General features: G+C 35.0%; 1 protein-coding gene across 2 annotated transcripts in view; it reads right to left on the reverse strand.

Moving 5' to 3' along the window:
- The window catches only part of Rnmt (RNA guanine-7 methyltransferase), a 130,156-nt gene that overhangs the window by 11,648 nt on the left and 96,746 nt on the right, over positions 1 to 21,762 (reverse strand). For both annotated transcript variants that reach the window (XM_090397359.1, XM_090397358.1), the window contains 2 exons: positions 17,791 to 17,908; positions 11,562 to 11,678 (listed from right to left, as the gene is read on the reverse strand). In XM_090397359.1, coding sequence (XP_090253485.1) covers positions 11,562 to 11,678; positions 17,791 to 17,908 — 235 coding nt within the window. The remainder of the gene's footprint in view (positions 1 to 11,561; positions 11,679 to 17,790; positions 17,909 to 21,762) is intronic.

Below are 21,762 nucleotides of genomic sequence, written 5' to 3' on the forward strand. Positions count from 1 at the left end.
CTGGAGAGAATGGAGGTAAATGGTAATCCAAGCAGAGACATCTGATCTTGTCTAGTGATTTGTGTATTATTGAGGGTAAGGGCAGGTGAACGGAGAACTCTTTTGTAACAAAGAACACAAGACTATGTTTTGGTGGCATTGAATATGACAAGGCTGTCCTTGCCCAATTGAAGGATAGAATGTAGATCAATGTTTAAGGCACTAGTTGTAGAGGATCTTATAACCGGGGATGTCAGAGTACTGCATTGTTTGTCAAATGAGTAGGATGAAAGGAGAGTACTATCATCTCCAAAGCTGTGGATAGGATCTCATGCACATAAATGACTTACTCACAAATGATTATGAATGTCATTTATATGCATGAGAAAGAGTAGGTAATAGAACAGAGCTTTGAGGCACTTCAGCATTTGGTGGTGAAGCTCAAAGTCATCTACCATGACTTGCAGAGAACGACCAGAGAGAGAGAGAGAGAGAGAGAGAGATGGCTATCCAATTATAAATGGTGGGAAGGAGACCAAAGGATGGCGATTTGTTTAGTAGGTCTTGATGCTATACACAGTCAAAAGCAACAACACATAGTGGTGGTGTAAGCTACAAGGTTGGCTGCGGATCATGAATGGTGGAATCCATATTGGTGGTCATTGATTAATTGGTGGGCCTCTAAGTAATGGATGAGTTGGATATTGATAAAATCTATTACTTTAGTGAGGACAGAGATGATTGCAAATGGTTTATGGCAAACTTCTATCACTAACTTGAAAAAACTAAAAAATCAAGAAGAAATGAAAGACTCACATATTCCTCATTATATAAAAAAACAAAACAAATCACTTCAAATGATGTCTCCCAAAGAATATTTTCAAACTCAAAATAGTGACAACATTTTTGCAGTTTGGAATGGTTCTTTGCCTGATTTAGATCATTTCGCATCAAAAATAAATGGTTCATCCAAGAATTTCAGGTCACTTTTAGAAAAGGAAATAATAGCCTGTTTGGATTAACTAATTCTTTGTCAACCTGAAAGCAGCCTATAATTCCTCAGAACAACACCAACACAGGCTAATTCATGCAAATTTGCACCATCATCCTAGTAAAAAAATTGGGACTATTAAGATCTGAATACATCATGCCCATACTTTTATGCTCTAGAGATAACTTGCACCACATTAATTCAACTTTCTTTTCAAATGGCCTCAGTGAAGTATTCATTAATAAAGCCTTCGACAGCTATAGAATTCCTGCCTATATTTTTGAATAATGGCTTCACACATGTAAGAGAAAACTAAATATAATTTATTACTCTTATATATTTCAATTCAATATGTCATGAGCTTCTTTCAGGGAGAAAACAGAAAAACTGGCAATTGCAAAGATGTCATCCACAAAATGTAGCCAAATGCAAGTCGAGGAGAAATGGTGTTACAAATTTGTCCCTTTAAATGCTCCATAAAATAATCAGCCAAAGCAGGTGATATAGGACTACCCATTTCCGTACCTTCAATCTGATGAAATGCAATCTGGTCTCACTCTGAAGCAGAACTACTTCAGTTTCTGGATAAAATTAACTTCTTATATACTCACATTAAGTTCACTAGTGAAAGTGAATCCAACAACATTCCCTTTTTGGATACTTTAATACACTGTAACTCTGCTGGCAATACTGAATTTTCTGTTTACAGGAAGCCATCCTTTACTGGAAGATATATCCATGCATCTTCACAAAAAAATATTTAGGTATTATCAAAAGTCTTGTACACTGAGCATGCACAATTTGTTCTTCTAAGTATCTTCTATTAGAAGAATCAAATAAAATAAAACTTACTCTGTTTACTTTATGGATATAGTGATACCTTGATACAGATTTGATAATTACCATCCCTCTTCCAGACCACACTTTTATGTTAAAAGGATCAGCATACCCTACCTTAAAGGAACATCTGAACAAATAGCAAGGACCCTTTGCAGATATAATTTGTATGCCACCTTCAAACCAGCCTGGAAGTTGTCATCTTTCTTACCACCCTGTTCTTTGTGTTCATCTTTGCTACTTTGGACTTTCAGATTTACAAAATCTCATATAATCTTGATGAGATTTTTGGATTTTGAAGGTTCAGGCCTTGCTTCTCATGCCATTGACACTAGACAAAGTTCACTGGAACCATACCAAGATGTTATGCTATAACAGGTTCAAATTTAATCATCTATTTCTTGAATCATGTGAAGCCCTAATGCTACCATCCTAATCAGACAGAATGTGTGCCTATTTCTAAGTTTTGGGAAGTGATTGCTGTTTATAATTTTTTATATTTTATTTATTATTTTTAAATTAATTAATTATACATTTATTCCCACTTCTCTGAACTCTAATAGTGTTTCCTCCTACCTGACAGTTGCAACTGAGACATGTGATATTATATGCATGCTGTATGACTTGTTCTTGTATTCAGAAATCTTGTTACCAGTTTTTCTGTCTTCTCCCTAAATGAAGCTCATGACATATTGCGTGAAATATATAGGAGTAATAAATTATATTTAGTTTTCTCTTAGTATTCAAAAATATAGGCAGGAATTCTATAGATGTTGAAGGCTTTTTTAATGAATACTTTACAGAAGCCATTTGCCAAGAAAGTTGAATTAATGTGGTACAAGTCATCTGTAGAGCATAAAATTATAGACATGATGTATTCAGGTCTTAATAGTCCCAATTTTCTTTACTAGAATGATGGTGCAAATATGCATAAATTAGCCTGTGTGAGTTTTGTTCTCAAAATATATTTTGTATTCAGAATTTAAATATTGTTGCTAGTTTTTCTGTCTTCTCCCTGAAAATCATGACATATTGAGTGAAATATATAGGAGTAATAAATTATATTTAGCTTTTTCTTACATGTGTGAAGCTATTATTCAAAAAAATATAGTATGTCTAATGCGCATGTCTCTATTAAACAATTAAAATTCCTGCCTCTTCTGCTCAAGAAGAAAATTACTCATATTCCGCTGCCTTACATGAAGGGAATATCAAAGCATATTGCAAAACCTTTCAACGTTTTTGACATTCTCCAGTCAAAAAAATCTCCACCGTTCTGTCTTCACAAAAGGACAACCTTCCTTCACTTAGTTTTTCACTATCTACCAGATTCCATGCTTCCGTGGATAGTATTATTACAGACAACATGGAAGATCTACTCCATGTGGTATTACATCAAGTATTATGAGCCTTGCTGAATATGCCATCTCAACAAGAGAAGTCCTCTGTAGTAGTAAGACCAAATCCTACATAACAGCATAACTCCATTATCCAAACTTAAATATTTGATGGCTTAGCATATCTCCTTCATGACAAATAGGAGAGGATAGAAGATTGAAAAAGTACTAATTTGTTTAATTATGTATTAGGAATTTGTATATTGTTTTGTTACTTTTAATGCAGCTATTGTGGTGCTATTTTAGAATGTCTGTTATTCATTTATTATATTGTTTCATTTTTGTATTTGATGCCTTTGACACTTAGGCTGAGGGTGCTTAAGGGTCAAAGCTATATAACTGAAAGGAGACCTCCACATAACCTTTAAAGGAATACACAGATCGGACCAGGACTTCTGACCTAATGTTCAATCCTCACCTTCTCATGGTGCATCCTGTTAGGAATCTACCTGGATACCAAACAAATGAGGATGGACTGGCAATTTGTGATTTGGCCAACCAAACTATATTCTTATCGTCTTCAACCACAATATAAAATGATGGTACAACATCACAATTTCATGCCGGCTGGGGCATTGCCAGTTAAACAAGAACCCCTTGCTTTTGCAAGGGAACGAGGGTGAACAGCGAAAAGTCAACTACTGGAACAAATCCTGAAACATATCCCAGAGTTCAAGATCAGTACTATGAACATAAGAAGCCTGAATGGCAAAGAAATGGAGCTTGCAGAGGAACTGGATAAGTACCAGATCGATATAATAAGGATGATTGAAAAAATCTTTATAAGCAATAAATACAAAATGCTATATTCAGGCAATAACAATCAGGGAAATGAAGGAGGAGTAGCTGTAGTATTCAATACTAAATACGAAGCTAATATCCTTGAATGGGAGGCATATCAAGAACAGTAATGTGGGCAAATATAAGAATGGGGAACTGGACAATGAGACTTATTTGTGCCTATGGTCCCACAAAAGGTTCTACTAATCAAGACATAGAGGAATGTTTTGAGGCATTACAGAAAACAATTGACACAATGAAAAAGAAAAAGTTGGTCCTTGTTGGGAATCTAAATAGCAGAGTAGGAAATAATTGTCAGAAATACAAAAATATTTTGGGAAATTTGAAGAAAAGAACAAAGCTAATAATAATGGCAAATACCTGTTGATTTTCTGATCAGGACATGGACTGGTTATTAATAACACAATGTTCCAACATAAAAATGTGCACAAATTCACATGAAGTGAAGAGGAAAGGAATAAAAAAAGTCTCACTGACTATGTTATTATTGATAGTGATGTTTTCTAACTGGTGCAGGACACTTAGAGTATGCAAATGATTTGAAATTGAAAGATCATCATTTAGTTTTGAGCAGGATAAAATTGAATTTCATATTGAAGAAAGTTTAAAAGTTGAGCAGCTCTCAGATATGAACTGTAGACTAAAATACACAAACATTATTCAAGAAACAGAGAAAGAGTTTGATAACAGGAACCAAACCTTGGAGATTAAGTGACAAATCCTAAAGAAAAGATTGACTAATTCAGCCAGAGAAGAAGAATGCAGGGAGGTTGTCTGCAAGGATAGAAAAATCAGAACTCCATGGTGGACACAGGAAGTTAAACAGGCAGTGAAGGAAAAAAAAAAAAGCATATCAAAAGTTCCTGGCAAATAAGTTAGCTTGTGCTCTCTTAGAGAATACAGAGACAAATCTAAGAAAGCTAAACAATGTGTAAAACTAGCTAAACAAAAGTCATAGGAAGACTTTGGTAAGAACATAGAAAATAAACATCAGGAAGATATTTTGCAAGATATTTTGGAGGTTGCCTGTTGAAAAAGCTCAGAAATGCAGGAAAGAGTGTTGTAAAAGGAATTACATATGATAAAGGTGACATGAAAACTGGAGAAAAGGATATCCTTGATGTATGAAGTAATTACTTTGAAAAATTGCTAAATTAAACAATCAGTGACAGCACAGTGGTTAAAAACACTAACCAGGCATGCAATCAGGAATACATATTCATACATGAAGTAGAAAAAGCCATTAAAAGCCTGAAATGTGGAAAGGCAACTGGAGCAGATGATATTCAATCAGAAATGCTCAAGTATGGAGGAATAAGTTTTACCGTAGCTGCACTGCATAGTTCAGAAGGCCTGAACAGAGGAATGAATTCCAGATAATTGGAATAGACCTCTCATAATCATAATTTATACCCGTATATAAAAAAAGGGGAAATAAAACTGAATGCGAAAATTACAGATATTTCCCTACTGAGTGTTCCTGGTATGCAAGTATACTTGAGAAATGGTTAAGAAGGATTGTGGAAGGGAAGCTTGGTGAAGAACAAGCTGGATTGAGGCTGTCAGGATCAGATTTTCCCTTTATGAAAAATAGCTGGGAATATAACAAAGATCTGTATTTAGTTTTGTAGATCTGGAAAAGGCATATGACAAGGTGCCAAGAGAAAAGCTATTCAAAACACTACATTTGTATGGCGTAAATGGGGCATTATATCAAGCAATACTTGAGTTGTTTATTTGACTTTAAGTCAGCAGTTAGAATTGAAGGGAGTACAGGAAGATGGTTTAATGTTAAATCTGGTGTCAGACAAGGATGTACATTATTCCCTCTGTTATTCATTATCTATATGGATCACATTATGAAGGAAAGTGGTATTAAACCTGATATCAATGGAGATGTTAATCTCGGCTCTTTACTTTATGCAGACAATGTTATACTTTTAAACAAATCCAGTACAAGTCTGCAAGATTCCCTGAGTAAATTGAATAACTGTTGTAATAGATTTGGTATGAAGAGCAGTAACAAGACAAAGACAATGAAAATCGACAGAAACATTGAAAATATCAACTGCGTTGAATAGAGAACTTATAGAGCAAGTAAAACATTCCAGCTACTTAAGCATGATGTTTAGTGAAGATGGTAAATTAAATATGGAAATAGACAACAGAATCAACAAAGCTGGTACGGTAGAAAGTCAACTGAATAAATTTATATGGAATAAGAGAGAAATTAGTCAAAACACTAAATTAACTATATACAAGACAGTGTTCAAACCAATTTTAAATTATGGATCTGAGAGCTGGGTTAGAAATAAAAAAACTTGACCAAGGACTAGATACCACAAATATGAGATTCCTGAGAAAGATTAGAGAGGTGAACAGATGGCATCAATGGCAATATCGTATTAAAAACGAGGATATTAGGAAAAAACTTGACATTGTTAGTATTCAGGAATGTGTTAGCAGAGCTAATCTCAGGTGGTATGGTCACTTAAACAGAATGGGAGAGGAAAGATTAACAAAACAAGTGTTCCCTACCAGGTTGGTAGGAAAAAGACCCTTAGGAAGACCAAGATATAAGTGGACTGATACAGTGAAAAGTGCCTTAGAAGAGAGAAATATAAGATCTGATAATGTTGGACTCTTGTCAGGTAACAGATTGATTTGGAAGAAAATTGAAGATAGGATAACGATGTAAGTTTTTTCATTTAGTACTATCATGTCATGTACATTCCTTGAGGGTACATGTCAGGAATTTGATGATGATGACACTTAGCCAAAAATGCACCATTAATTAAACAACAAATTATTTGAGTCTTCTATTTCTTATATTTTTAATTGTAATGTAACCTTTGTCTATCTATTTTCCAGTAATTCACTTGCAAGGAAAGCTAATTTTCTGCATCAATTTTCTCCCCAATTTCTCCATATGCAACCTTGCATTGATATAGAATGCATTCTATATCAATCTCTTTCACAATCAGCTGGCATTTGTTCACACAGTATAAAAACAAGTTTTGATACAGGTTTCATAAAATAAGCAATATAGCCAAACTAGTTTTGTAAGTAGTTAGACTTACAGAAGATTTTTACGTTACTTCACGCCACCATCGATTACAAAAGATTGGCATGATTAAAACATGAGACGAGATAGATCCTACATTTCCAGTAAGCAAAAAACTGTGCTGCCTGCAGTATACTATATGTAATTGTGGAAAGTATTCCCTTTTCATATTTTCCTGTTATTGCAGGTATTCCTGAGAGTTCTGTTATTTTCTCCACCCTCTTCTTGATTTATATAACTGACCTCCTCCCACTGATTGAAATTCTTATTCATAGTTGGCTGATGATAGCACTCTCCACTCATCCTACCCACACAACAAGCAAAATTGCATCCTTTTTCACTCAAGACTTTTTTCTGTTACTTGTATAAATCCCAAATTTGGCCAACCTTGGAACATGCTCTCATGTTTTAAGTGCACTTACCCCCCCCCCCCCAATTCTCTCATTGAAAATCAGTTTCAGCATTGTCTCTCTTCTACCATGGCTGCTGTTCAGCAGAACTAGCATCCATTATGCCTCCCAAATCTACAGGAACTCAAGCAACAGCTGCTCACTTGGTTATAATTTAAATTAAACTTGACAAGAAATACTCTTCTCGAATCCTTGATCCAATTCTTGGATCCAACTACTTTACCAAACAGGATTTTATGTCTATATTATTAATAAATTAGTAAAACTTTGTTATTACTGGCACCCTGCACAGACAATTCATTATTGCATGTCACTGATGACCTGGGAACTCTGAGATGTGTTTGTCTACTACCCTTAGAAATTGAACAATGATTTTTCGTGTATTATTCCTTTAGAAGACGTGAATTGTGCTAATATCTTTTTTTACTTCAAAGAACAGACAACATCCTATCCTATCCTATTTCCCATTTTCTATTGCATGTTAAGCTCAAATGTATTATCATGATGTAAAAGGACACATGGCACTTTTCAAGACTACCTCAAACTGCAGAAAACAGATGTCAGATAGACAAACTAAACAAGACTCCTATATTTAGAGTTTAGATAAATAAGCTTTAAATAGAAACACCAAGGGGGGGGACACAAGGAGCAGTCAGTCCTAGAAACAAACAAATCATACCAAGTTCCTAGCAAATAAGTCAGCATTGTCCTAAAAAATACAGATAAAAATGTAAGAGAGCTAAGCTGTGTGTATCAGGAAGGTGACAAAATATTCTAGAGGCCATTGAAGAAGCTTAGAAATGAAGGAAAGAGTACTGTAAAAGGAATCGGGGATGATAAAGGTAACACGAAAACTGAAGATGAGGATATCCTAGATGTTTGGAGTACAGTCATATCCCGACTTACACGAATCCTGAGTTATGCGGTTTCTTATATGTACATATTCCCATCCCGCTTCACCACTAGTCGTATCTTTCAGGCGCCGGCCGCATTCGCCAGTGTCGCACATGCTGTGAACAAGCACTGACGTGTTTCATGCGGTCTCCATTCATATGCGATTTTTATAGTCTACAAACCTTGCGATTGTTTAATGTTATGTTCTTGATAAAAATTTTATCACCAAAAATAATAATGTCATCCAAAAGAAGCAAGTCCGGTTCTTCTACTGCTAGTAAGAAAAGAAAAACATTAACTTTGGAAACAAAACTCAACATTACTAAGGATTTTGAAGGCGGAATGAAAATTTGTGAGCTAGCAAAGAAGTTCGATCTACAGGAATCCACAGTAAGAACAATCATAAAAGAAAGGTTTACAGATTTTGGAGGACATAGATTCTAACGAGGAACGAATTGTAGCCACAAGGCAAGGAATAAAAAAATCATTAGCTTGCTACGAAGAAATTTTGCGTGACAAGAAAAAGACATTATGCCGTCAGACGAATCTATTTGATTTTATGAAACCATCGACACTGAAATAACTTTCTTTTTTTTTATGTACGAAAAACTACAATTATGATTATATTTCTTAAAAAATATAGGTGTTTTTGTAAACCTTTGGTCCCAATTGTATATGTTTGTATATATAAATTACATGCAAAATTATACCCCGAGTTATGCGAATTCGACTCGCACGCTTTTTGTTGGTCCCATCTACTGCGTAACTTCGGGATGTTACTGTATTTACTTTGAAAGACTGTTAAATGAACCAAGGAGTGACAGAACCATATTAGAAAATTTGCAAGAGGAATGCAAAGAAAGAGTACATATCAATACTTAAGGTAGAAAAAGCTGTCAAAAACTCAAAATGTGTTAAGGCAGCTGAAGTAGGTGATATTCGACCAGAAATGCTGAAGTATAGAGGTATAAAGGTTTAACAGTGGCTACTCTGCGTAATTCAGAGGGCCTGGTCAGAAGATTGAATTCCCAATGATTGGAGTAGTGCTCTCATAATATACATCTAAAAAAAAAAAAAAAAATGGGAATAAAACTGAATGTGAGAATTACAGGGGAATTTAGTATCCCATTCAGTATTCAGAATTACAGGGGAATTTAGTATCCTCTTTTCCAGAACTACTAAGAGTTCTGGAAAAGAGGTTCAGAAAGATTGTGGAAGAGAAATTTCGAGAAGAACAAGCTGGGTTTAGACCAAATACAGGCTGTCAAGATCAGATTTTCACTTTAAGACAAATAGTTGAGAAATTGTGGGAATATGACAAGGTGTGTTCTTAAGTTTTGTAGATCTGGAAAAGACATAGGACAAGGTGACAAGAGAAAAGCTTTTCAAAACACTACAATTATATGGGGGTGAATGGGATACTATACAGAGCAATACATAGTCTATATTTAAGTTGTTAATCAGCAATTAGAATTGAAGCAAATATAGGAAGATAGTTTGATCTAAAATCAAGGGTAAGACAAGAATGCACAATATCTCCACTCTTAATCATCATCTATATGGATCACATTATGAAACCAAGTGGCAACAAGCCTGGAAATGCTTTCCTCTTTGCTTTATGCAGATGATGTTGTACTCCTAAATGCATCTAGTGTAAGTCTCCAGGATTCACTAAGTAAATTGAATAACAGCTGTAATAAATTTGTCTTCTAAAATCAGCAATAAAAAGACCAAAACTATGAGAACAGATAGAAGCATAGAAAACTTAAGCTACATTCTGAATGAAAATTCTATAGAACAAGTAAATTATTTCAGCTATTTAAACACAGTTTTTAGCGAAGATTAAATCTGGAATAAGAGAATTAGCCAAAATACTAAACTAGCAGTATGCAAGATAGCGTTCAAACCCGTTTTAAGTTATGCATCCGAGAAATGGATTAGAAATAAAGCACTTGATGAAAGATTTAAGACCACAGATATGAGGATTCTGAGAAAAATTAGGGAAGTGAACTGATGACATTAATAGTAGTCATGTTAAAAATGAAGATATTAGAAAGGAAAGTGGCATTGTTAGCATTCAAGAATGTGTCAGCAGAGCTAATCTAAGGTGGTATGGCCACCTAAACAGAATGGGCGAAGAAAGCTTAGCAAATCAGGCGTTTGATGCCAAGATGGTAAGAAAGAGACCCAGAGGAAGACCAAGGTCTAGATGGATTGATTCAGTCAGAAGTGCCTTAGAAGCACAAAATATTAGATATGATAATATTGGGGTGCTCACAGGTAATAGACTGATTTGGAGGAAAGTTGTTGATAGGAGATTAATAATACTGTAAACTTAATCATGTAGTGCTGCCATAGTAACCTGAGCATCCCTCTGAGGGGACATATCAGGAAATTGATGATGAGCTTTAAATAGCTTTGATTTAATTAGTTATGAGTGAATTTAAATATTAATACAGCATGATGTGCTTAAATCCAATAGTGGTCTCAACTGAGTAAATTGCAAGGATTAACACCCTTTCTTTGTTCATTTGTTTTGGACTGACATTCTTTCCACCTTTCTATTAAATTCCTTTTTTTGATTCCTCCCTGCTTGAGTGAATTTTAGTGCCAATACCTTAGTTATAATAAAAACTATACAAACAGAAGAAAACTCACATTAAAACTTATTTGTAGAATTTTCACCTAAATTTCATAAGGTATCTTCAGTAAAATTACAGAATGCCAATCGAATAAACAGCACTCTTACAGCTAATATAAGAAAACTAAAACGTTTTAGTTGACTTACATTAGCTAATAAGTTGGCGCTTTTTAGAATTTTGTTATTGTGTGATTGCAGTTCAGAAATTCTGTACTGAAGATGTTCAACTGGAAAATTCTACAAATAAATAAATTTTAATGTGAGTTTTCCTCCGTTTGAATATTTTGTTATTTTTATTATGCTAACTTACAGTATTCCAATATTGAAACAATTTAATATTAGATTCATAATAATGGGATACTTTCTGTATAGAAGGAAAACAGAAAATTCTACATTTAGCACACAGCCTTCATAGCAGGGTGATTCCCTCACACTTTCTATACAGAGGTTATATACCAAATGTCAAATTTTCTGTCAATTCTATACAGAAAAATAACACTTAAAGCAATCAGACATATGTCATAGGTCAATAAAACTTTAAACATACCAAATTAATATGATGTGCTTTTTGATTTCGAGAATCTTGTAAAGTTTCAAGGTGCTTTCTAGCATCTTCATAATCACTTTTTTTTCCCATCTGCTGTCCATTAGGAGATGGAAATGTCTGTTAACAAAGGATACTGATCATTAAAACAATGCTGATAAAAACACACACACACACATACAAAAAAAAACCCCATTTAATTTACTACTTGTCACACTTGATAATTAATGGTTTCATATATATCACATGATCATAATATTATTATCATCATGTGATATATAATAAGTTGAATTGATCTCTTTCTTTAGAATAATTTATGCATGCATAATACAGGTACAAGAGATTGCAATCCTTAATCTCAATGGATTTATTAAGAAAATTTAGATTTTCAATAAGAATAATTTGAAAAACAAACTTATTTATATATTTTATTCTATGTTACAAATTTATATTCTTGTTCTATCAAGTAAGTATAGCATACAGACAAATAAACAAAAGTGCGCCACACTATTAATAAGGTGAGACTGATGTTACTTTGAATTATGCTATCTAGTTTACCCAATGATATTCTTTTAAAGTATTTCCCCTGAAAAAAAAAAAAAAATTTTTCACAGGTAGTGTTTCACATTTGAGTCTTTGAAATCTATCATAATCAAATTCCTGATAAATACCCTCCAAGGGTGTACAGGATATTATGATAGTAGTTGTTAGTTATAAGTTATTAGTAACATCCTATCAACGATTTTTCTCGAAATCAGTCTGTTACTCAATATTGTCAGATCTTATCTCTCAGTCTCTAAGGCACTTCTAACTGCATTAATCCACAAAGATCTTTGTTCCTCCTGTCATCAAACATATTTTCTTACCATTTCTTCTCTCTCATTCTGTTTAAGTGACCACGCAATCCTAGATTAGTTATGCTCATACATTCCTGAATGCTAATAATGTCACATTCCTTCCTAGTCTTCATTTTAATACAATTTTGCCACTAATGTCATCTGTGCACACCCTTAATTTTTTCACAAACAAATTACCTATTCTCTAGTCTCTGATCAACTATGCAGCTGATATCTATGTTCCTGGGTATTTTCCTAGTCTTTGCTTTTTTGTTGTTGATTTCCATACCAAATTTGACACATCAGTTATTTAATTTAGTTAAGATCCTTCAGGGTGGTATTTTAAGATTTATTATAGCATACATAGTAAAGAGTTAAAATTATCATCAGAGACCTCCATGTAGTCAAGGACTGATCAAGGGAGGCCACAGATCATCCACCAGATGTCGTATCTTCTCTTAAGTGCATTCATGCTGGATGCACTCAACACTTCAACAGGTAAATGGTTTCACCCATTCACTGCTCTATGAAAGAAATAACTAGCTCTTCTGTTTACAAGTGTGTGGTCCACATACTCTCAATCTGTCCTCATAATCTACATTCCATAATCCTGATATCATCTTTGTTACTCTTCTTTGTACATTTTCCATAGTTTCTTGATCCACTCCAAATGCAGGATACTATGCACAGTAGTCCAGGCAAAGTCATATCAAGGCCTTTATAAAGAGATAAAATAACTTCCTTATCCTCACACGCAAACATTTGTTTCAATGTTGCAATTATCCTGAGTTGTATTTGCATTTTTTGTAATGGGAACTTTGAATTTAAGTTTCCTATCTGCCATAACACTAAAATCCCTGGCATCATAATTTCTTGTAACATAATCTCATCAATATAATATGCTGTTGGAAATCTCATCACATCAAAGTGATGAGATTTCCCCTTATTCAAATCATTCTGTAAGTGCTGTATATCAGTAATATCCCCGATTGCCCTGCATATCTTGTATACCTGTATACAAGATATGCAGGGTATTTGTATATCTTGTAGATACTTGTATATCCTGTATACCTAGAGTCCGAATAATAAATCAAGTAGGGGTTAAATGGATGAATAACACCATTAAGCTTGAGCTGCAAAAAAAGAAACACCTATGGAGGGAATTTAAGGAGAAAGGTGACCGGCAGGCACATGAACAGTATAAAGCGCAGGCCAGAAGGGTAACGAGTGTGGTAAGAAAAGCAAAAAAGGATTACGAAAGAACATGCAGGCTAAAGAGAATCCTAAACAGTTTCTTAGATATGTAGCAAGTAAAAGGAAAAATGTACATGGCAGAATGATTTTAAAGAATGCCGATAGTAGGGAGGTAACTGAATCAGTTGATATAGTTGAGTTACTGAGTGAGCACTTTACAAGTATATATCATCCAGGTGGTGACATTGCAGAAACGAATAAACCAGTAGATTATACGGGAATTGTGGTGAATGAGGTGGAGGCGAGTAGTCTGTTGCATAACCTCAATGTCAATACATCCGTGGGATTGGATGGTATACCAGCTCGTGTCGTACGAGAGGCAGCTAAAGAATTGTCAGTACCCTTGACCATTTTGTTTAATTTGAGTCTCGGGTCTGGGTTAGTCCCGTTGGGGGGGGGGGGGGGGGAAAGAGGGGAAAATAGTCCCACTGCATAAAGGTGGTTCCAAGACTGCTGTTGTAAATTACCAACCAATTAGCATATCAGGAATCATTGTAAAGGTCTCAGAGAAATTAGTCAAGAAAAGAATACAGGATTGGATAGATGAAAATGGGATATTGTATGGGGGACAACATGGTTTTGTGAAGGGTAGATCATGCCTCAGTAACTTGCTCACGTTTTATAACACAGTGACGGCTGAACTCGATAAGGGTAATGGGTTTACAGTGATTCTACTGGACCTTGCCAAGGCCTTTGACAGGATACCACATGGAACCCTAATCAGTACACTGGAGCAGATGGGGATAGATATAGGGTTGGTGAGATGGATAGGAGGGTGGTTGAAGGAGAGATGCCAGAGAGTGGTTTATTCAGGAGTTGAGTCCAAAAGACGGCTTGTGACTAGTGGTGTGCCGCAGGGCTCTGTTCTTGGACCAATACTTTTCAATTTGTTCATCAATGATATAGGAAAGGATTTGAGAGAAAGTGTTCACTTGTTTGCTGATGATGCAAAGTTGGGTAGAGCAATTATGAGTGCACAGGATGTCAAAATTTTACAGGATGATTTGGATAGTTTGGAGGACTGGGCTAGGAAAAATGGATGTCAATTTAATGTGCCAAAGTGTAAGGTTATGCACTTTGGGGGGGGATAGAATAGCAGCAGTATATCACATTGGTGGAACCGTACTCCAGGAGATTGATGAGGCCAGGGATTTGGGAGTGTTGGTGGATAGGGAATTGAAGTTTAGGGGGCACATTGCAAAAGTGACTAAATCAGCTCATCAAATCACTTGGCTTCTGAAAAATACTTTAACATGCAGAGACAAACAAGTTGTTGTTCCTCTGTATCGAGCCTTGATAAGACCCCATCTGGACTACTGTGCCCAGTTATGGGCACCAGGGTTTCTTCGTAATGGGGAGGAAGTGGAGAGGACCCAGAGACGAGTGACCAAGATGATAGAAGGTCTGTGGAATGAACCTTATGAGAATAGGTTGAAGATTTGTGGGTTGCAGAGTTTGGACTCAAATTACTGAAAGGTTTCTATAAGATTGATCCAGAAGATATTTTTGAAAATATGACTGGTGGTTGGAGGACTAGGGGCCATGCACGGAAGCTGGGCAAGAGGGTGGCTGACAAGGGAGTTAGAGCTAGGTTTTTTACTTGGAGAGTGGTGAATGAGTGGAATAGGCTTCCAGAGTCTGTTGTGGGGGTGCTATGACCGTGAATGAGTTCAAGGCAAAGTATGATAGATACTGTGTCAATGTCACTATTCGACATTGACACAGTATGATAGATACTGTGTCAATGTCAAATAGTTGTTCTTGACATGATGTTAGGGCCTCCCTCGATGAGTCTGTCGACTCCTTGGAGTTGCACGGAACAATAATAATAATAATCTTTCCCAACATCATTAATGTATAGATGAACAACATGGCCTAAGGAGAGATCACTGGTCACCTTAAATCTAGAAGATTCACACCTACTCCCCATATACCATTTTCTGATACTGATCCATCAGCCACTCACCTATCCAAATCAATTTATATTTCAGTCCCATATTTCCAAGTTTATACAACAGCCTTTCATGTGGTCTATCAAATGTGTTAGCAAAGTCTAACAGTATCAGTGTATCCATTCCCTCTATCCAGTTCTGCCATAACATTATTATAAAATATGAGCAAATTGCTAAAACATGACCTCTCTTTAGTAAATCCATGCTGTTCCCTGCAGAGTATAGCTTGGCTGTCGACCCCTTTCTATACGCAAGTTCTTACCAACTTCTTTAAAATCTTCACCACCACTCCAGAGATACTGATAGGTTGGTAGTTAGACACATCAGGTTTTTGCACTACCTTTGTACAACACAACTATCATATATTCTTTCGGTTCCTATGGGATCTTAGCTGAGATTCAAGTCATACAAACACAAGGGCCAAGCCATTTTGGTTGAACATTCCGTTAGCAAACATGCTGATATCATTTCAGCCATTATCCTAAGGCTGAAATGATATCAGGTTATGCAACAGGTCTTGAACCTCATTCTTATGTACCCCTATCTCTTCATTCATTATAGTGGTAGCATTGTGCCACCTGGTAGCACAATGGCTGATAGATTAATTGAACAATCTCATCTGCTGCTGACACAAGAGTACCATCTACATTCAAAGTTATTCTTCAAACACTGATTTTTGTTTGTATTTAAGCATAGCAATAACATTCTTTCAGGTTGCCTTTAGCCATACTCCAATTTAGCTTTATGTACAATATTTGTAACTTTTCCGGCCTGAGCTTTATATATTTCAAAACTCCTCCCATTCTTAAACATTCTCATATATTTTTCCACATCTTCTTATGTATCTCTTGCTTACTAAGATTACACATCGATTTTACTCCCACCCTATTTGTTCTAATCTAGGTCTGTAACAACACCCCACCATGTATTTGATCTTGTTAGATCCCATCTCACACCAGATAACTTCAAACTCTGCTGTATGGAAAACTGTTACTAATATCGCAATCATTAGCATTATTCCCCTATCATTATTAAAAAAATATACTGTACACTCCTACACTCAATATCAGTTAGTATATTTGCATCAAAGCCAGGTGCCAAGGCAACTAACACAACCCCTTTGTTTTATATATTCTTGCACATATTTAAGTCTGAACCAGACAAACACCGAGTCATCTTTTCATCATAATCACCTTCATGATTAAGCATATTTATATCATTAACATAGCTACATAACTTAGTTGCTCTTACATATAGATTCTCAACCACTCCTTCCATCACAAACTAGTTTCCTTGACTCCATATTACATCAGCTAATGCCTTTTTATTTCCATATAGGGAGTAAGCGAGGCCGTTTAAGCCCTATCTAACTTTTGGAGACTGAGTGGGCAGTTCAATCTCCACTGGTAGTCAATCAGAGATAGCTGGCACAAGGCTGTCACTAATTAAACAAGCACGTAGTGAAGAGACGGCTCAACAAGTGCTGCCATCTCATGGTTCCTAACACAATATATTTAATGTCTGAAATAGTGTGGGTTGTATGGTCGACTTTCTTGAGTTTCTGGGATGAAAACCCCGCCTGCCCGCACCGGAGATCAACTAGCTCGGGAACCGGTCGAAAAAAGGATTAGAAAATTTTCCTCTAGCATAGACTAGATTCAAAACCAAGCCTTCCTTTGTGCAGTCAAGCGCCATGGTGTGCAAACACCACATCCACTGAGCTATACAGGCTATACCATATTAGGTCTCATACCAATAAATTTCTCCAGATTCCTGATACCAATGCATTCAAGTGCAGGCCATATATCCATTATATCTCATATCCATCAGACTCGCTTCATGCACATCGCAAAACAGCCTACACATATGTAAAAATGTGTAGGCTGGCCCCGTGAACACATGCATCTACAGACATAGGACACACTAGGAGGCATATGGCTAACCACCTTATCCTCGAGTTATAGTTGTGGTTGCAAAGTCCAAGAATAGTTGGAAGGTTGTGGGTGCTTAAGTGCCTGTTAGAACCACTAATGATGATGATGATGATATATATATATATAAACAAAACTTAAAAAAGAACAGCACTGAAAAAAAATCAAAACGAGTATAAATGATAATGTAAACTTATCATGTAGTATACTATCATAAATCAACATCAATGATGAAATAAAAATTTTTAACTTATCATACCTCTAATGCTTTCATCTTCTTAAGAAGAAATCTGCCGTCTCTGCTGTCCTGATGATCTTGAAAGAAATCTTCAAACCTCTTCCGATAAACCAGTTTTAGTCCATACTGAGAAGCTAGCCTGGTCAGTCAGGGAAATATCAGGCATCCAAGCTGTCAGCACATTAATCATGTGTCTGCTTTATAAACTGAACACTGAAAATCTACCTCTAAGAATTACCCTATTTTATGTCAAGATTTATCATGCAAAATGATCACGCATTTCTATCACCCAATTTAACGATAAAATTTATTTTTTTTTAAATATTTAATAAAAAATATTTTTAAAAGTTGGAACTATTACTGTATTATTTCGTTTGCATTTGAAAATATCAAATTTTTGAATATAACCATGCAGAGGCACAAGCTCAGCTTAATTTTTTTTTTCATGAATTTAAAAATTAAAAAAAAATTGTAAATCAACATCAATCAAATAAAGCAAGTTAAAAACTGCATGATACACCACCACATAAATTGCAACCCTATACAGTCAAATATATTTAACCACCCAACTGGCCATGACGGCAAGGTTACCATGGATGCGAAGTGCATATTAAAATCTCTTACCATTGATATTACACTGAAATATATGATGGATACGAAGTGTGTGCGGAGTGATGTGATGTATTTTATCCATATGGCTGGTTGGGTGATTAAAGAATAGAAGAATAATGGTTTTATAAAAATTCAAATGACATTTATAAACAATAAATTACAAGGCTGTTTCAAAATATAAGCTATCAAACAGTTACACTAAGAATATTATCATGCAGGCTACTCCAGGGAGTCAAGGATGTTATCTCTTCCAGGACAATGCCTAAATACCTAACTTATATCTTTCTATCATATCTTCTCTCTTTACACACACAGCAATCCCCCAATTAATGCTCTAATGCATTCTTTAAAATGGGCACGTTAATTGAAAACACGCTAATCAAATATAATAACCTATGGGAAAAGTATAATTTTTTTTTTTTATAAAAAGAAGGGCCTAGTTAAAGGAAAACCACCAAGCTGAAAGACAATAAAACATATTCAGAATATAAATTTATTTTACTTTTTAATGAAGAATTGAGGCTAATGTAGTTTGGAAAGCATTATGTGCCCCCCCCCCCCCATACACCTGATGGTTCTTCTGCAAATTTTACTGCTTCTCTCTTCATCAGGGTCATCCTCTAGGCATTGCTGTTTAAAAACTTATTGTTTGAAAAATATTTTCAAATTGTTTCAGTGAAATCTCTTTTGGCCGACTATCAGTGTTAAAAAGTGGTTTCTTCATATTTTTCAGGATCTTCCCACTGTGTATCTAAATTTAGCAAACTTCTGTCCTATCTTTGCTCTGGACTTGTCTTGTTCATTTTTTTTTATTATTTCAAGTTTTTCTTCCGATGAGATTACTTTCTGAATCTTTTTCACACTTCCACTGTTTGCTCACTAATTCTTTTACTTATGATTAAAGGTTGGGAAAATACTTTAAAATAAAAAAAGTAAGAAAAGCAATTGCAAAGGAGGCACGAGATATGATCAGCAAAATGCTATATAATTAGCAGATGACTTTTAGCAGTAAATTTGGAACACAGCGTACATGGAAATAGCGTAGTACTGTATGCCATTAAAAATAACTTTGTAAAATGTTTTAAATCGGTAACTATTCATCCTGGTGAGTAATTTTTTAAGTTAGCCATAAAAAATGTATAGATAGAAAATTTTTAAAATCTGTAACATTTATTTTTAAGATGTATATAGCACACTAATCTAATTTTAGAGGCGCATTAATTGAAAACACACTAATCGAGGGATTACTGTGTGTGTGTATATATATATATATATATATATATATATATATATAAATTTCCATATATTACTGAAATGTTGAAGACTGCTATTCCAACGACTAGTATGTGGAATAGCAGTCTATTATAGAAACTAGAGCCTCCATAGCTCAATTGTTATAGACAAAGCCCTTTGGTCAGAAAGACCTGGGTTTGATTCCCATCCATGACGTAAGGAACTGGTCTCTTTTGATTAAAGGTGAGTTAGCTGGCCTCATATGGAGGTGGAGGGTTTTTTCATATGGAAAGTCAGGTTTTTCGTCCCTCTGAACACACACAGATCTGTAGTCACAATATCCCTCATTAGGAGGGCCCAACCTATCCTAAGGGATGGGGGATGAAAGGGGGAACCCCATATGAAATAAATAAAATAAATTATAGAAACTCAAAGGGATAGGTATGCAATAGGCTGTGACATCAATAGGAGATTAGCTGACTGACAGCTATCAGAGAATAAGATATGGAGGTGCCGAGTCTAAGTGAAAGACTAACTTGTGTTTTAATGATACTGGAGTTGGTCTTTGCTGGTGATGAAAAGTTAGGAAGGGTTGATAAGGATAACTGATACAGCATTCCTGCAGGCTGATCTCAACAAACTGGTTCTAAATTAATAAGTGAAAACAGCAGAATAACTTGCGTGATAATTTTTACATATCATAAAATTTTGCTCTGCTATGAAGAGCATTGTCAGTATAGATGTTTAAATTTGGCATAAGCGATAACTGGAAGACTCAACACCGAAAACATGGGCTACATACAAATGATGTGTCCTAACTGCATAATTTAAAAAAAAAAAAAAAACAGGTATGCTATTGTATGTTTAAAAAAATGTACATGGTGGGAAGTATGAAGAACTATTTTTCATAAGGATAACTTTAAACCATCGTTTCTGTCCAGAAAAGCAAAGCTTCACAATTTTCTTTGTATGAGTGTTCTGAAAGAGAACTACTGTTATTATATTTTTGAAAGGACTATGTTCAGTAGAGAGGGCAGATTTCTGCAAGTCCGTGCTGTTGTATCTCATGGGCTTTAATATAATCAAGATGTACTTCATTACTTTGAACAACCACATATCTACTAGTTTGACTAATATGGCAGGGGAGTTGGGTAGAAGTTTATCCTCTGCAGAGTCTAAAAAGGGTGGATGAAAGGACACATGAAGGCCAACAGATCTAAGCAATTTAGCTATTCTTGCATAAAAAACTTCAACTTATATTCCTTATGTTGAAGTTTTTTATGACAGACCACATCTTTGGAGGAAGGTGACAAAGTCCTATAATGACTGTGTTAAAATAAGACTTGGTGAAGTCAGTAGCCAGGAAAGTGATCTTAATATGATTTATTTCTTGTGATTAACAGAAATGTTAATCACAAGAGTGAAACAAGAGTCTTAATAATGACAGATTTTTTGACAAGTATATTTCTGTTAGTTTCATTTACAGGATACACACACAAATTAGATTTCAATACATAATTATTAATGCAAAGTAGTAATGTACAGAACAATAATAATTTGGACTTTTCTTCTCTTTATAAATCTCTCCATAAAGCATGATCACGTGAAAGGGCATGAATCTAAAGCATTCTGATGCCATCTTGAAACACGACAAAGGAGATGATGTTTGCATTCATTGAATTAGGGGGAATGCTACAATTAGAGAAGATGGATCCTAATGCTTCACTGCTCTTAAAAGTCCAAAGAGAAATTGATTATGCTTTATTGAGAGATTTATGAAGATAAGAAATTCCAAATTATTTATTTTTCTGTTTATACATCACTACTTTGCATTATTTATTTCATAATTACTTACTGAAATCTAATTTGTGTGTGCATCCTGTGAATAAAACTAACAGAACTACATAAACAGTAGGGTGTGATTAACAAGTGGAGAATTAAATTCAACTTATGTAAAGATTGCAGTTGGAATTGAATGTATTTTTGACTGCACTACTGTCATTTGCAATGTAGCTCATGCATTTCATTAAGTCTTCCATTTTTCTTCTACAGAGAATACTGCTCTCAATACAACGAGTGAAAATTTTATGATTGAAAATTATCATGTTAGTTATCCTGGTATTATTATTTATTTAGTTATGCCAACTT

Source organism: Typopeltis vanoorti, chromosome 9 (assembly GCF_054136105.1).
Source record: "Typopeltis vanoorti isolate ZY-2024b chromosome 9, IOZ_Tvanoo_1.0, whole genome shotgun sequence".
Lineage (NCBI taxonomy): Eukaryota > Metazoa > Arthropoda > Arachnida > Uropygi > Thelyphonidae > Typopeltis > Typopeltis vanoorti.